We start from the raw sequence: 18,182 nt of genomic DNA on the forward strand, positions 1-18,182 counted from the left end.
TTAACATCCCAAACTAGGTTTAATGTACAATTGTATAGATTCTTTTTAGCACATGGAAATTCTGCAACCATGCAACTTAGGAAGACTTTAAGAAATTCTGATAGTAATTTCTCATGAAACAAAATATGAAACCTCAGGATTTTCAATTTCATGTTACATTACAAATAATATATCAATATTTTTTCCATAAAATTTTTCCCACTTGAAAAAGATCATTCCTATATGAATAAGTTTTATTTTTGTAATCACCCTTTTGTAGTAATATATTGATATGGATAAGAATTTTAACCAAAAAATAGTTATTTAAAGAACCCATAAATGATACTGGAATACATGCATTTTCTATACCCACACTTGAAATTAATACCTTGCATCAGTCTACAGCCTTCCATTAGAATGGCCATGATCTCACACCAAGAAGAAAAGCATAAAAATCACAAAATGACTATTGCGTTAATATTCAATAACACTTATGACGTCACTTGCAGTATTTTATTACTTCTTTCACCTGACATGGATACACTTTGATCCCTGAGTTGAAGGATAAGACAAACAAAAATTTTCAGTTGGCCATGCACCGTAGGAAAAAACCACAAAAGATTTTAGAGACTATTTTTGAATGAAGTTTATTGAATCAACTTTCATTGGATGCTCTCAGCCTCCCAAAAGGATTGCTGGCACTTTGTTTAAATTTTTTTCTTTGAGCTTTTCAATCTGTAGGCAGTTTCAGTATAACACAGGAACACGAGTGGCTTAGTGGGCTAGGCGTTGGGCTGCTAACCCCAAGGTCAGCAGTTCAAAACCGCCAGCTGCTCCTGGAGAGAAAGATGAGACAAGGCACTCCCACAAAGAGTTACTGTCTCAGAAACCCAGGTATGGACTTCGATCCCGTGCCTAAGGGGCGCTAACGTGGAAGACTAACGCTGTTGGAATTGACTTCATGGCAGTGAGTTTAAAGTACACTACGCTGTCTTTTTTTTAAAGACTGGCTTATTTGTCATACAACAAAGAGAAAGAACAATATTTCAGGAATTCCATTTTCTTTGATTTAACTTTGCTTTTAGGCCCTGTGTGATCAAATCTTAGAATGTAATAGAATATCCATTTCATAATTGACAGTTAGATTGTGAGAACGGTTGCACTTTATCATGAAATCAGTGCTTTAGAAATTAATCTAAGATGGCATCGGAGAAGCCAAAGCCCACATTAATTGGAACAGACCATGAGGGTTTTATTTGTGTAAAAGTCAAAGTGAATCTCTTCCAATCACTCCAGCAAAAGACCTTTCACTTGTTTAAAATGCACTGTTATTGAAGCACAGATTTGATGTGCTCCGATCAGCGATCCATCCAGGGGATGTTACTTTGTTGCTGGTCACTGGACACCGTCAGTCTTTCCAGAGGCTGCTCTTTCACACATATTGCATCATACTTTATATGATATTTATATTTTCATTCATATATGTGTATAGCGCTGTTCAAGGTACTGGCAACATATGAAGGTGCTTCAACATGCTCTTGAAGAAATTCCACTTTTCCACGAACTTAATGTAGCCCCATTATATTAATTCATTCAATCCTTCAATCTTCAGTGACGTTTTGCTACCAGCCGCCACCTCTCTTAGGGTCTCTGCTTTCCTTACACAGAGGTGCAGTGCGGCATGTCACCTCAAACACTGTGACCTTCCTTGTAAAACAGTACACAGGTATTTTGAGAAGGACCTAAGCAATGCATGCAGACAAGGGCAGAGAGTTTTCATGGGGAAACCCGCATTCAGTCAATCTTTGCTTTTAAATGAAAGACATTTCAGATTGATAAAAGCGATTGTCTTGAGAGACTGTCCCCAACCTAAATAACCCACAGTTGTGTTTTCAGTGAGTGCCCTATAACAAAGGGGAGACAAAGGCAGGAAATGCAAAGTGCACCAAAGAAAAGAACTTTCTCACCCCCTTCCGAATGGTGAAATAAAGGCTTCCGCAGTGTAGACTGAAAACCCAGCTCTGTTGGAATGACTAGCTGACCAGACTCCTGTGCTGAGGCACCGCTTACACATTTTGCTAGGTTCCTATCCAACGCACACCTCTAGCGTCGTCCCTATCTTCAAGTACACATTGTGGGAAGAAGGAAAAACATTTTGGAAGAAGTCACAATGTGCAAGTAGAACAACCTGATAAGAGAAATATTTTGTTATCAGGAATTTTTTTTCCAAGCTAAGCCACCTTTCCTTTCACATTGAGCTGATGGCAGACAAATCTTCAAATGTAAGTCACAACAATTCGGATGAAACATTTTACAGGATTGAAATCATTCCAAATTAATCTGGCATACCTGAAACTTGCCATGGAGCTGCATGGTGGCCATTTCCTTATTTTGTGTTTGTACATATTGAAAGTCTCTACGAATAGCATGTGCCTGGTTTCCAGTCTTAATTTTCTTTCCCAATTGGATTATTTTGGTATTGAAGAGTACCCTTAAATTCGGAATTAATTTGTTCTGTAAAATTCGTGTGAAAGTACTGAACATTTCCTTTTATTTTCGACGAGTCCTTTTATTTTTGTGATGTCAGTGTGTTTGACGGGCAGGCTGATTCTAATGAAAACTACCCAGGACAATGCCATCCTCCTGGTGGGCGGAAGGGTCTAGCATAGCGGGCAGGTTTCAGAGGATGAGATTCCCCTCGGAGAGAAGCTCCGTGTGTGGGGTTCTGTTTGGTTAAGCTATGACACTCAAGCATCAGGTACGCTAGGGTCTTCAGGTCCTTCTTGGATTATAGGTCTTTCCTAAAATTTAATTTCAAGTTCAATAATTGCTCTATCATTTCAAACACTATCAAGTTTCTTGTTTCTTTCATACAAGACATAGAAAAAAATTTAAATGATAGTGAACTATAAATATGGTTGCTTAATATTCACTCATTAAACCTGTTTTACAGGTAAAATTAGCGATGCACATATGTACGTATAAGCGATTAGCCTAAGCAGAAACAACACAAACCACATCGAAGGTCTCCTTGATCTTTAACAAGACAATGTCAATGAGCTTATGGAAGCATCGCCGCTGCTGCTGCTGGTGTGTTCTCAGATGGCATATGCCCACATGTTTTTATCCTCTTTGCCACAGTTAAAAATGTATGCTATATAATGTTCAAAGAGTCTAGTAAAATTGTGAAAGTAGTGTAAGTCATGTTCCATGATATTGTAGTAGGGCCTGAAGAATTAGCAACAATTCCATGAACATCCCTGGCACATGGAAGCAGGAGGACATTCCAGATCCTCAAAGGTTTTCAGCCTACCAGCAGTCCAAGGTAAGAGCTGAGGAATGAAATGACAGCACTGTCAGAATACAGGCCGAGGGTTGTCCATGTCATGTTCGCTCTGGTCCAGTGGCCCCTCTAGAACATGATCCCACGCTGAGTACCTTTAATCTGTTTATTGATTTTAGCAATGCATCAAGGCCCGTCATAGCTTGTGAATGCGTCTCCCCGCCACCCCAGATGGGATTGTTCTCACAGTTCCCTGCCGTTGCTTGGGTTGACTCGGCACCACTGGGTTACATGCTCCGACTCTTCGCCCACTCTTTATTTCAGAAAACTTCCTCCTTCTCATGTTCTTCTTAAAATTGCAGATGACTCATTAGTTCCATGGAAGGAAATATCCTTTTGACAATGTGATATTTTACTGGAAATAGAAGGAGGTATTTTAGTTCTGTAGTAGAAATGGGTAAGTTTATTAAGTGTGACATATAGAGATATATACATTTAAAAGCTATATTCATTACTTGATTTTCTCATGGACCATTCTAAAAATTATGTATTATACCTTTAGATAAACCATTCTAAAAAGATGCATATTCATTCTCTAGTGGGAATGCAGGAGAATAATATATGAATTTGGGATTTCAGATTCATACTTGGTATTACAAAAGAAATTTTTATTCTTACATATTGGGTTCAGGGAGTTCTTTTGATTTTAATTGGAATTGGGATTTTTTTTCTTGAAAAAGTAATTTAGTAGAAAATGAGAAAAGTAGATGATAATTAAAAGCTTTGGACTCTAGAAGTTGCCATGTGGAAAATCTTATCTAACTGACAATTTTTCTTTACAAACCCTTGACTCCTCACAAGCTACCTGAGGATGATTCGTTTGAGCGACCATAGACGGACTTCCTGATCTTACTGCACCACATGCAGGTCCTATTACTGTGCGATCTTTCTTCCCTCAGCCTTTTCCTTCCTGTGCCTCCTGTTCTGTCCCAGAAACAGTCCCAAGAAGATACCGCGGAGGATAGAATAATGGTTGGAATTTATCGAGTACTTGATATGTTAGTTTGAGAGCCTTCAACTGAAAGTGACCAAACCTCAACTGCACCAGGTTAAGGAAGGAGGGAAATAAAGAAAGAAAATAAAGGGATGTGTAAAGGTGAACCTGGTTTCAGTATCGATGGGGCCAACAATGCAATGTTGCCAGGACCCAGCTTTGCCGGCTTGACCTTCTCCCATGATGGCTTTATTCTGAGGCTGGCCCTTTCCACAAGATAGGAGAGACCGCCACCTGTAGTACTGGTCACCAACACAGAAGGAGCTCATTTTTTCAAAACTTAACAATAGCAACAACAGAAATCATTACTATGTATAAATATATATTATATACATACATTATAATATAGATTGCATAAAGCATGTCATAGAACATATATAATATAGTTTTACATACTATTATATGCAAAGTTAGTTATATCTTGGATTTGATTTTACTTAGGTGACATGAGCTATTCCAAACCAGTCACTGTGGCCAAGGGTATGCAATGGTCTCCTTATTTAGATCAGTATCACAGGGACGCTGGTGTAGCCAGGGGTCGGCAGCTCCAAAACCACATGGACAGAGAGTGAGGTAGAGCTTTCCTACAAAAGGAGGAGAGGAGGACGCTTAGGGAAGAAAGGATTCTGGGTAGGCAAAAATTTAACTTCCCCATTTGTACTCTTCCAGGATCTTTACTGTCTCTACTCAGTGCACGTGTCCTTCCAAGCTAGCTCTTATCTCTAGGTTAACACCAGGAAGCTGAGGTTAAGTAATTGCCTAAAATCAAGGACTGTTAAGTAATAGACTAGACTTTAAACCAGATCGGTGGGTCTCCAGGGCCCATTGCCATGCTGTCTTGGGTTTGCAGCTGTAGCAATAGTGATACCGGTAGAAAAGAGCAGACCAGCCTAATAGAGTCTAAATAAGTCGGGAGTCACTTTTCTTTCCCCTCAACTCCTGCCATTTTGCCAGTTACATCCAGCTGGTCCAGCGCACTGGCGGTATTTTCTAAACCCTAACATATTGATTCAGCTTAGTGACTTTCTTCTTCCCAATCGGGAACATCCCCCTCCCTCTGTAAAAATGAAACTCTTTAGAGACTCAGTGGGTCTGAAACCGTCTCTAAAATAATTAGAAATGGACACTTCCCACCAGATTCTCATAGTGTGATGATCACCTCTTCGTGCAGAGAACAGCTTTAGGAACCTTAATGCGCCTCTGTAAGGAAATGACATTTCAATTATGGACTGGAGGGTAACGGTGGAGGAGGAAAAAGAAGAGGCTCCCAGCAAAAGCATGTGAGAGCACAGAATAGCGCTCTGCTGAAATAAGCATGAGGAACAAGGAAGATGAGGTGGGGGAAGATTGGTGCAGGTCTAGATAAGGCGCTTCTTTTCCCACATCTTAGTGAGCTGAAAGTTAATTTTAATACAAAAATGTAGCCTCCCAAAAAGGTTTGGGCAAAGGAGCAGCATGCTCCACTTTGCATTTTTAAAGGTCTCTCGAGCTGCTTTGTGGAAAACAGATGGAATTAATGAGAGCCAGAAAATAAGGAGCTGGGAGTCTCTGTGGAAGGCTGGTCTGAAATGTGACAGCGGAGCTGGGGAATAATGGATGGATTCTGAATCCGTTCTGGAGCTGAGATGTTTAGCTGTCAGACGGGAACAACCTGATGGTATGGTATTCGAAGATACAATTTCAAGAAGGAGAGATACTGAGCAGGAAACGTCAAGGTGAAAATCTGCATTGGTTTGAGACACCGAGGTCCATATGTGTGTGTAGTGATTAAGAACTAGACACATAGAGACACCTTTGTTGACATAGTGGCAAAAAACCAATCAACCAATAGTGTACACTACCCTTTTTAAATATTCTTGATCACTGCTGTACTATACAATACTCTCTGCTACCAAGTCAATTCTGACAAATCATGACTATGGTTGTTTTGGGTGGAACTGCCCCCTGTGGGTTTCCGAGACTATAACTCTCTATAGGAGTAGAAAGCCTCCTCATTCTCGTCCAAGGCGGCTGGTGGTTTCAAACTCCTGACCTTGTGATCAGCAAGTTCTTCTTACGTTGGACCGTAAGTTTACTTTAAGAGAAGGCAGGTGCAGTAAACTCAGACTTTCCTATAAATAAGCTTCTTTTTAAAAATCATTGTAGAGGAACTAAAAACTAAGAGTTTCTGTTTCATCTATGTATTCTAAGATACATGCCACTGAGATGGAAATAAAGTTAGGATAACAACTGTTTGGAAGAGAAGCTAGCAAATGAACACTTGTTAAATTCAATGTTCACCTTGGAAACATTATAAACAAATAACTTTTTAAACATACTTACAAATAGTAATTTCTACCAAATAGTAATTTCTAACGTAATTGCTTTTTGACTAGACAATTCGGGCAAGAGAAAGGATTCCATGTGTGCGTGCACTGTAACTGTGGAAAATATAGTCCATTTTTAAGATCACTAGTGAAAAATAAATGCATAGCCCTGTTATTGTAGCCTCTCCTGGACAATGTGTTGGAAGTTCAGATTCCTAGGCATCGCAGTCAAACCTTCTGAATTGGAATCATAAAGCCTTTGTGAGTGAAGAATACTCATGCTCTTTTTTTAAATGAGGCAGCTAAGTTATGAGAAACTTAAATATTTTCTTTAGGGCTTACATGTTTAAAAGTCTACAGAGATCTAACTCCTATGTACTCTAAATAATACATCATAGACCATGAATTCAACTTGTATTTTTATACTGTTGCTTTCCACATTCCTCATGTTTCTATGTAACTGCATCTTAATTTGTCTTTCGCTGGAAAATATTTTAGCTTAATAAAGGCTACTGAGCAAGAGAAAGAGAATGGGCTAGGCAAACATGGGCTAAATCTAGGTCTGGGGCATTCAGTCCAGCTGCTGTTGCTATTAGATTTCATTGAGTCAGCCCCAAGTCATAACCTCCTTATGTACAACAGAATGAAACATTTGTCCGCCCCGAACCATCCTCAGAATCATTATATGAGTCCATAGTTGTAACCTGTGTTAGTCTGAGTAGACTAGAGAAACAAAGTCATAGACACTCATATGTGTATAAGAAAGACTTTTATATAAAAAAGTAATTTTACATTAAGAAAACATCCCAGCCCAGTCCAGATCAAGTCCAAGAGTCTGATATTAGCCCGTAGGTCTGATACCAATCTATAAAGTCCTCTTCAGACTCACAAAACACATGCAATGACTCCAAAGCAGGAAGATCACAGGCCAGTGGGCTGGAAGTCTTGTGGATCCAGTGGCATTGTAAGCACCTCAGCGCTGGCAGGGGTTTCCATGTGGTTCCTCTAGCTCAGGCACTAGAGTAGTTCCATGTGTCGTGTCAGCTGCAATGTCTCCCAGGAGTGAGCATGTGTCCCACCTTGTGAGCTCTTTATCTCCTTAGCACCTTCAGATGAAGTCATCAAGCTGCAACCTGATTCACAGGCTATACTCCACCCCTTCACTCGAAAGTCTCAAACTGACAACAGATTATGTAACTACCACAGCATCTCAGTGTCGGTCCATCTCATGTAGGGCCTTTCTCTTTTACTACATCTTTATACTTTAGCCAGCATGCTGTTCTTTTCCAGGGCCTAGGCTTTCCTAATCATGGATCTAAAGCAGGTGAGTTGAAATCTCACTTCCAGGGAGCATCCTGGCATTGCTTCCTCCAAGACTGATTAGTTTGTTCTTCTGGGAGCCACAGTACTTTCGATATTTTTTGTTGTTGTTCAAGCCCTAATTCAAATGTGTCATTTCTTCTTTGAACTTCCTTATTCATTGTCCCACTCTCACATGCATATGGGACCATGGAAAATCCCATGCTTTGGGTCAGGGGCAACACAGTCCTCAAACTGATATATTTTCTTTACAACACTGTAAAATAGAACAAGCATGATTTTACAGAAAAACTTCTTTAATTCTCTATATAAATTCGAATGCCAAACTTTTCCACATTGGATATATGAATCTTATAAACATGGTGTTCAAAACAATGATTTTCAATGAGTTTTTAGAATTTTATAAATTAATTTTTCAAAGACCCTACAATCAGTAAAAGATGTAAGCTAAGACCTAAAGAGTTGAGAGTATGTCCACAGTCCTTTCACTTTGGTGCCAAGGGTGCAGAGCTGCACATTCTCCTGTGAGGTGTCCCATCTGCCTACGGAGGAGCCTGGTTACTGTCATGGCCCACCATGCCACCAGCAGTTCCACCATCTTGACTCCATCCACCCACAACCCCGCCGGGGAGCCCACAATTAGGCCAGCTATGGGTTATAACACATTTTTCTGTCATATCCACTTCCAAATTAGCTTGCTGCTATGGGGAAAGGTGGAAATTCATATTTTTAAAATGTAGATGCAATATCAGAGTTTGACTGACTGTCCCACCCCTGTGGTTGTTAGTTGCCATTAAATTGGTTCTATCTCAGGGCAACACCAAGGCTCCTGGCAGGTTTTCTACAGCATAGTTTTGAGAACAGAAAGCAGTGTGCAGGAGGCTTGAAAGGAGACAATATTCAATCTTGTGTAAACCCTCTTTGGCCTTTCTGGGTCATTGCATGTTCATTCTCTGAGGGGGAAAGACATTTGCAATGCATAATTAAGTCGGTTCACATTTTGCAATGATCTCACAAAATCATTCAGAGACAGGAGTAATGAATGAATCAGAGGAAAGGAGGACTAAGTGCCCTAGGTCGTTTGTAAGACAGAACAAAGCACTGCTCGGTCCTGTATCCTCACAATTGTTGCTAAGTTAGAACCCATTGTTGCAACCCCAATATCAATCCATTTCATTAGGATCTTTCTTGTTCCTTGGCCTCCAACTTTGCCAAGAATGCTACCTTTCTCCAAGGACTGATCCCTCCTCAGAATAGATTTAAAGTGAGTGAGACAAAGCCTTTGCATCCTTGTTCCTAAGGAATATTCTGACAGGATTTAATAAACAAAGACATTTGCTTATTCTCCTGGTGGCCCATTGCATATTCCGTCTTCTTCAACAGCACCATAATCAAAAGGCATCAGTTCTTTGGACTTCCATATTTGTTGCCCAACTTGACGTGCATAGACTGCTATTGTTGCTAAGGGCGACCCTATGAACACCAGAAGGACACACTCCCAGTCCAGGACGATGCTCACAGTGGTGTGTATGTTTGAATTCATTGTTGCAGCCACTGTGTCAATCCATCTTGTCGTGACTCTTTCCACTGCCCCTCTACTTGACCAAGCAGGATGCCCTTTTCCAAGGACTGGTCTCTCCGGATAACATGTCCAAAGTAGATGAGACAAAACCGGGCCATCCTTGTCTCTACAGCATGCTGGCTGTACTGCATAGGAGGACAATAAAATACCATGGCCGGAGGGAGGTGCACTTCAGCCCCAACATGACATCTTTGCTTCTGAGCACATTTCCCAGAGCAGTCATTTGACTTCTTGATTGCTGCTTCTACCTAATGGCATTGATGGCGACTCCAAGTTACCCCAAGCCCTTGACCACTTCAGTCTTTCTGCGTTCTTCTAAATCACCTTTCTTGGGGACAGGCACAAATATGGATCTCCTCCATTCTATTGGCCAAGTCACTGTGTTCCAGTTTCCTTGACATAGATGAGTGTTGGTTTTTAATGACTTTTTGGTTTCTTGGCGTCTGTTTACATTGGTGTCTACCTACAACTCATCTGGGCTTCAGTTATTAGTGCTTAATGTGCCCAATCTATTGTCGAGGAGGTGTCTGAATTGAGATAGGAAGTCCTCTGGGTTTTCCTTTGACTGTCGTAGCTTGTTTGAATTTTCTCCAACTTCAACTTGCACAGGAGCACAGAATAGTCTGTTCCTTAGTGAGACCCTGGCTTTGTTCTTCATGAGCGTGAACTAGTTCATCATTTTTTTTTCCCACAGAGATAGTCGAATTGATTTTTTTATTTCCTAGCTGGTGAGGTCCAGGCATACAGTTGCCATCTATGTTGTTGAAAAAACAACAACACATATTTCCAAGCAACAGGACATTGGTCTTGCACAATGTAATCATGCCATCTGTGGCACCATTTCCATCACCGAAGCCATCATTTCCAAATACAGTTTTTCTTCTTTTCCTAACATTCCAATCAGTAGTAATAATCTATACATCTTGATTGCATGTTTAATGAGTTTCAGTCTCCAGAATTTGATTAAAAAGATCTTTAGATTCTTCATCTTTGACACAAATCATTTGTGCTTGGTTTGAGTTAGAATATTATTCTACTTTTGAGCAGAGTTCTCCCCAAGTTATATTTGAGTACCATCCAACCAGAGGGGCACATTTTTGCACTATATCAGACAGTATTTCACTAAAAGGCAGAAATATTTTACTGGTCTATTTTTTGTCTGTAGAGCTTGACATTCTTCTTCCTAGTCTGTCTCAGTCTGGAAACTCCACTGAAATGTTTCCACCATGAGTGACTCTGTTGGTTTGTGACATACCGGTGGCGTGGCTCCCAGCTTGACAGCTAAATACAAGTCACAATAATATCACAGACCAAGGAAGGAGTCCTGCATTCTAGACTCTCCCTCCTCCAAAACATGGAAAGGGCATTTCATTTTAGAACAGTGACTCATAGTAGTGAAGGTGACATCTCTAGTCTCTGAAAATACACTTAAAATTTAATTTCTAGAAAATAGAAATGAGAAACAAAGAGTTATGAATACGACCCCTTCCATTTTTCAAAATGATTACTCGAGTGGAGTCATCAAATTAGCTTGTCCGATTGCCATACATAGGTCTGAATTCTTACCCTCGATATCTGTGCCTGTCTTATCACATAACAGCGACAGCTAGCAGAGCATCACAGGTCGAAGAACTCCCTTTCGTATCCTGAATTTAGGCAGTTCCCCAAGATAGCAGATGCTATTTTCTAAGAGCAACTCAGTCACTGTCTGTGGCTAGAAGGTGCAAGGGTGGTGGGAGGAAGAGAAATTAGAGGCTCCTTTAATGAACTGTAGTCTAAATGTAGACAGGGGTGTTGGTGGGAATCATATCAAGGATTCTCATTATAAAATGATCACAAAATATCATAATATGATCCAGGAAGCTAATCATAATATGATCCAGGAAGCTAATCACCCTATCATAGGGGAAAAACAGTTTTTGAAGAATGGGAAAATTTTTATTAAAATGCTTTAACATTTCCTTCCTTAACTATATTCATTATGGAGAAAATGTCTTTCTACATCTACCTCTGGGTCAGAGTCCTTGATACACTATTTTATATGGCTTCTTGTCTTTTATTGTGTTTTCACATAGCTAATTGCTGTCAAGTCTAATTCTTGGAATGCAATTCTGTTCACAAATTTTGGGTTCTTTGGGGGCTTTGGATTTTTGCTCGGGGCTAAGAAAGCATTGCAGGAGACAGGCAGACAATTGGGATTCCAATTCCATGTGTCAGCTACCTCAGACATCCCAATACACAATTTAGCACTCACTCCTGGTCAACGGATACTCTCCAGGGAACTTGGTCTCCAGAAATCAATGATTGGATCCTAGCCATCTAAGCCAGGAGTGGGTTTGATGGTAGCTGTTTTTATTTTCTATTACAAAGAGAGTGATGGTGTATATTTTATAAGCATAAATGATCAAAGAACGCTTATTTCAATAATAGTGTGGGTTCAATTGGATGATTTTGCATTCCACAGGATTGATTTTAAAGACACTTCGATTGGGAAAGCTGAAATCACTAAGTGGAATGCAGTGCCTTAAGGTTTTGTAGAATAAAAGGAAATAGGCACTCGTTTAGGGCTTTTACTTAACTCAGATATTTTGACATGTTAAGAAAGTAAGCAAATTCTCTTGACTAAAGCGTGTTATGGACAATACGTTCTCAGGTAAGTAGCCGGTAAAGGTAAGTGACATTATTGGATTTCCAGTCCTGCTTGTGTTCGTTTCTCCTGCAACACTGGCATAATTATTTATGGCAAGTAGAGAAAGTAGACGAGCGAGTTTAAATGGCTTGTACTTTTTATGCTTCTATGTTGTGTTCCTATCTTACAGACTTTTATAGTATTGAATAAAGGGAAGGCCATCTTCCGGTTCAGTGCCACCTCTGCCCTGTACATTTTAACTCCCTTCAATCCTCTTAGGAAAATAGCTATTAAGATTTTGGTACATTCATATCCTTTTTCTAGTGTTTAATGTTAGTGATTCATGTATATTCTATAAGTTCTTGGTAGTTAAGTATAAAATTAAATTGGGAAATGTCTATCTGTATGGCTTTTATCCCTTTTTGTATAATTTTTTGTCACATTGAACCTTGTTCTTTTAGTTGATTTGTGACAGCAATCTCTTGAAGAGCTTATGAAGTCATTAGCAATGTATAGGCCTGCCTGTGTGTAAGTGCATATATATGTCTATATATGTGCATGTTTGGAAACCCCTACAAATCTAGTTCAAGATATCTCTTTACTCAGCCTGCATAAAATGTGGGATTCTGTAGAAGTTTTGCAGTGTGTTGTGATATAGTAACAAAGGAATTTACTTCCAGAGTCAAGTTTAGACATATCAGTAATAATAACACTCTATATTTTACATTAAAATATACTTTTAAGCAATTTTTAAAAACTAGATACCTTAACCAATTCTTAGCTATTTCTTTTGAATTTTTCTAATGACATCTATACTGGACTATGGGCTAAATTTAAGTCATTGTATTATGAGTGTGCCAGGCAAAACGTCCTACTTTGTAGAGTCCCGGGAGGTGAAAGACAAACCCTAAAATTGTATTTCATCTGGTCTTTAGGGATTTGCCCTTGGGAGTGCCATGGATGTGAACTCGACAACTAATTTCATGTTTGGGAAGGAAAAACAAAATCTCCATTTCTGATGGCATTATATTTGGTAGCTTTGATGAAAAATGAACTTGAAATTATTAAGCTCATACTGCTTGATTTAAAATGGAGTGATTCTAAACTTGAAAAGGTTACTTGGTTTTTAATCTGGCCATAATAAATTGCTTAAGGCCACAACGTTATTGTGAACAGTGAAGGATTTGGAACATTAGTCATATGCACAGACTTTACATTTATCTGGACAATTCCTTCTCATTTGTGTCCCTAGTGCCATCATGTGGTCACTTCATGAAAACTCTCTTTTTTGCTTTTATGGAAAATTTTTATTTTGGCAGAAAGTTCTAGTGGAAAGACGATTGGACCTGATGGCCAGGAAACTGTTCTAGCCCTTGGTCTAGTTACCGAATTCCTGTAGAACATGGTCCTTTTTATCTAATTTCTGGGGTTATGATTAAACTCACTTTTTAAGGTTTCTTTCAATTCTATAATTTTATGTCATATTCATTGATGTTAGCTAACACTTAGATAGCATTTACTAATTCACAGGCAGGCTTGCTAACATTTCACACATAGTAATGCAAATAATCTTTACCTTAAAGGGAAGAGATCTTTGCATTGTTAGCCCCATTGTTTAAAAATAAGATGAGACACAGCTTGATTTGGTGGTACAGAAAGGCCAAGTAACTTATCCAACATCACTTTTCTGTGCTGAATTTTCATTATAGTCACAGATTTTTCAATCCTGGCCTTCAAAGATACTCATTTTTAATTTTGCCCAAGTCTTTTGCACAAGTAGATCGCCTCAGTTAATTTAGGTCAATCCAACACTTACAATCATGCTACCTTTTGACTCCAAAATATTTTTATTCATTAAACAAAATTGCATAGTATCTATTTATAAAAATTATAATGCTGAAGGTGTATGTCCTTCCTCAGCAATATATCATTTAAATCACTTGAATTCGTTCAAGACAATGTTTTCGGCCTCAAAACTCTTCAAATCTTCCCATGAAAGTTGCCTGGGAATTTGCATGTTGGTTTAATAAGAGTAGCAAAAACACAGTTGTATATTGATCGAATGCTTTCCCAAATATTTTCTCCTACATACACTATCACGGCTATGCAGTTGCTCTGTGAGGACAATATTGTTACCTACAGTTTAAATTTCCAGAAGTTAATGTTGAAAGAGATTAGATAATAACACGCCCACCATGTAGATGCCACCAAATCCTGGCTGAACTGCAACTCAAGCTTTTTAGTGTTCATTCTCTGTAATGTGATATTTGGATTTTTTGTGTGTGTTCCTTAACAATAATCTACATTATTCAGCATGCTAATTATGTGCACTATTTTGACAAACTGCGTGTTCATGACCATGAGTAATCCTCCTGACTGGACAAAGAATGTAGAGTAAGTTCATGTTATTTCAAGTTGTTTAAGAGATAGAGAGAAGTAGAGAGAGAGAGAGAGAGAGAGAGAGAGACCCTTGTTTGGGATTTTGAAACTATTTGGGATTTTGAAACTGAATGCAGCCATTAAAAACAAGCTGGAGAGCATTTTTATGACAACTTTATCTAGACATGATTCCACAGTGGGACAAGCAGACCTGGGCGCTCAGGTCTGCTGATAGTTCTCTTTTACTTGTATCTGCTGGACAGCAGGATCCATCTTTCTTGCACAACTCACCTTTCCTTTTGGACCTGCAGTGGCCAAAGCCTATGTGAGCAGAGATCCAATAAGGTAGACCTTGGTTTCTGAATATAGCGAGTTATGAATACAGTGAGTTAAAGGAAAACCACAAGTGCCACAAGAAGTCATTGCTGGCGCTCACTCAGTTATTGTTTCTATTAGGCACATCCGCTCGATATCAGATAGATAATGGTGTTCAAGTGCAGTCACCAGGAATTGTTGGGGAGTAGGGAATTTTAAAATTATGCGTTTTAGAATTTAAAACTTCAATAGCTTGAGTACAAAACTAATTGAACTCAAAGTTAGGGTAGCAAGTTCAGAATTCAAAAGCATGACTAAATGTTCTCCGTTCTGGGTAGGCCTTTTGAGAGCAGAGAGCCAGCTTTGTGATAATCAACACTGTGGGCACTGTAATCATTGCCCATTTGGGGGTCACTCCTCTGCTCACAGTAGCCGTGCAAACCTTCTTACTGTGAGGTTGCTGACCCTTCAAACAACCACCGAGGGGTTCCCTAGGAGCCCTGCTTTTGAAATTTGCAGCTGGAGCGCATCAAGAAGCAGAAAAGATGCTCAAGGATCTAATAAAACTAGCATCTGACCAATTCCACAGAATTGGGGTTAATTAGTGAGGCCTACAGGTCTTTCTGCCCCCTTTTTGTGATTGTATGTAATCACCTTACCACCCCATCTTTGAGTATAGCTGTCAAGCTTTGGAAACACCCACATGTCTGAATTAGCAATTTTTTCCCCCTTAAATGTAATTTCAACCTCAATGACTGCAGAATGAGCCACCTGAATTTGATGAAGTTGCTTTTCAACCAAATTCACCTCTCATCTTAGAAAACTTGCTAAGGTGTCAGCATTCCATAACTCTTAAAACTTAATTGAGTTGGGGTCTCTTACCTCAAAAAGAAAATAGTTTTGTGCTTCTGCAGTACACCTACTCCTTACATCAACTATCTCATCTGATATTTCATGTTTGCAATAGTAAAAAAATGACTCCCCTATTATTTTTTACATTAATGATGTCTACCTCGCTGTTTCCAACACCAGCTGGTGAGGTGAGACTCATACTGGCTGCGATTTGATGGTTACTTGCCAGTTTGGCTGAGCAATAATTCTTAGTGGCTTGGCAGTTATGTAAGAGTGAAATTTGGCAGTTATGTAATGATGGCATTTGGAAGATATGCAATGATGTCCTTTTTTTTCCCTTTGCGATCTGATACGGCCTTCCTCCATTGTACTGTAACACTGACATGCTCGGTGAGCCTGGACTTAGTACCTATAAGGGAAGAGTAGTATTATTATAAATCATGTGAGTGTACTCAGTTGTTCTCCTGGGCTCTATTCATTTATATCAATACCCAAATATTTCAGACAGTTGCTAGACAGATTATATTCAGCAATTCTCATACCACTCTTCAGATATTTTAAACAACTCATTATGTCACATTTCTAGGATAATAAAATTGATTTGGCAAAATTCCTTTTTAGTATTCATCTACTCCACTGATAGAATTATAAAAATAGATATGCTATCAGAGAAAAAAGATTACTTTATAACTCCTTTTGGATGCTTCTCTTCAGATACACCTTCACAGGAATATATACATTTGAATCACTCATAAAAATTATTGCAAGGGGCTTCTGCTTGGAAGATTTTACTTTTCTTCGAGACCCATGGAACTGGCTCGATTTCACTGTCATTACATTTGCGTAAGTACCTTTTTTTGTGTGAAACTTATGTGTTCAGTAAGTGCTTATGCTTGTAAATAATTATTGATGTGAAATTTAGACCCTGGGTTTAAAGTATTTTTCTTCTTCAAATGTCTTTTTCTTTTTTAAATAAATTTATTTGGGGCTCATACAACACTTTTAAATTTTTTTCAAATATATATATTTTTTTATTAGATACTTTTATTGGGGGCTCTTACATCTCTTATCACAATCCATACATTCATCCAGTGTGTCAAGCACATTTAGACATATGCTGCCATCATCATTTTTAAAGCATTCTCTTCCCACTTGAGTTCCTGATATCAGCTCCCCATTTCATCCCCTCCCTCTCCCGCTCTCCCTCCTTCATGAACCCTTGATAAGTTATAGATTATTGTTTTCATATCTTACATTGTCCTCTGTCACCCCTTACCCACTTTTTCATTGTTCATACCCCTGAGAGGGGGTTGTATTTATAAATGTACACTCTTGTGTTTTCTATTTTTCTCCTGATAACATTCCCCTTTCTTACTTCCTATATTCTTTCATCAGTCTGTTTATGTGTGTGTGTGTGTGTGTGTGTAGGTCTCTTTCTTGAATCTCCATACGATCTTCTTATCTTATTTACTGTACATCCCCCAAAACAAAACAAAGCCGGTGACCATGGAATCCATTCTGACTCACAGAGGCCCTGTAGGCACATTGTAGAATTGTATTCCTCAGTGTTTTCAGGGCGATGTGTAACCTTTTGGCAAAAGATCACAAGCCTTTCTTTCTTCCACTGCAATTCTAGGTGGGCTCAAAGCCTAGTGACAAATCAAGTACTTAAGTATTTGTGCCTCTCAGAGGCTCCTACGTATCCAGATACACAAATTTGGGAAAGTGGTACATTTCCTCAAGGAAGAAGAGATTCAGAAACCAGTGGGAGATTATTTAGAAGTAGCTGCCTGTATACCCCAGGAGTTCTGGTGGCATAGTGGTTCCACATTTGACTGCTAATCTCAAAGTCAGCAGTTCAAAACCATTAGCTGCTCTGTGGGAGAAAGTTGAATGAGACTTTCTACTCCTGTAGTGATTTAGTCTCAGAAACGGGGAGACAGTTCTACCCTATCCTAGAGGGTACTATAAGTCAGAATTGACTCCGTGACAGGAGGAGGTCCCCACATCCCCTGCTTTTTAGAAGTTTGCTTTACTTCATTAGAGTTTATGAAAGCCTACATTACAAAAAACCTATTGTCCCTAACAGAAAGTCTTCTGATTTTTACTGTTACAAAGTTGAAAAGCGAAACTAGAATTTAGTGATGGGGGGTGGTGGGGATGGACGGGCAGTTAACTGTGAAAGAGACAGCACAGACTCCCAGCAGCAAGTTTCACTGCCAAGTTCGTCCCCGAGAACCACACTGCACATGACTCCATGCTCTGGGCCGTGTCTTTCTCATTTCATTCCTGCCTTGACTATAGGCTAGTGTTACTAGGGTACTTCTAAGTGGATGGCTACAAAATCAGAAAAACTTTTATTAAACATAGTAAAATGTGAAAGCTCTTTTTTTCTTCTCATAGTTTCTATTTAGGTCTATAAAGTTCTGAGGTAGTACTTCCATCTCTCCAACCCTCCCCTGAAGAATTTTAAGTTCCATCCC

At 39.2% G+C, this 18,182-nt stretch overlaps 1 protein-coding gene across 6 annotated transcripts in view; it reads left to right on the forward strand.

The window, feature by feature from the left end:
* LOC142423796 (sodium channel protein type 1 subunit alpha) overlaps positions 1-18,182 on the forward strand; it is a 90,984-nt gene that overhangs the window by 522 nt on the left and 72,280 nt on the right. For all 6 annotated transcript variants that reach the window (XM_075528872.1, XM_075528873.1, XM_075528875.1 and 3 more), the window contains exons 2-4: positions 12,344-12,462; positions 14,458-14,547; positions 16,414-16,542. In XM_075528872.1, the coding sequence (XP_075384987.1) occupies positions 12,344-12,462; positions 14,458-14,547; positions 16,414-16,542 (338 nt within the window). The remainder of the gene's footprint in view (positions 1-12,343; positions 12,463-14,457; positions 14,548-16,413; positions 16,543-18,182) is intronic.

Source organism: Tenrec ecaudatus, chromosome 13, assembly GCF_050624435.1.
Source record: "Tenrec ecaudatus isolate mTenEca1 chromosome 13, mTenEca1.hap1, whole genome shotgun sequence".
NCBI classification, from domain to species: Eukaryota; Metazoa; Chordata; class Mammalia; order Afrosoricida; family Tenrecidae; genus Tenrec; species Tenrec ecaudatus.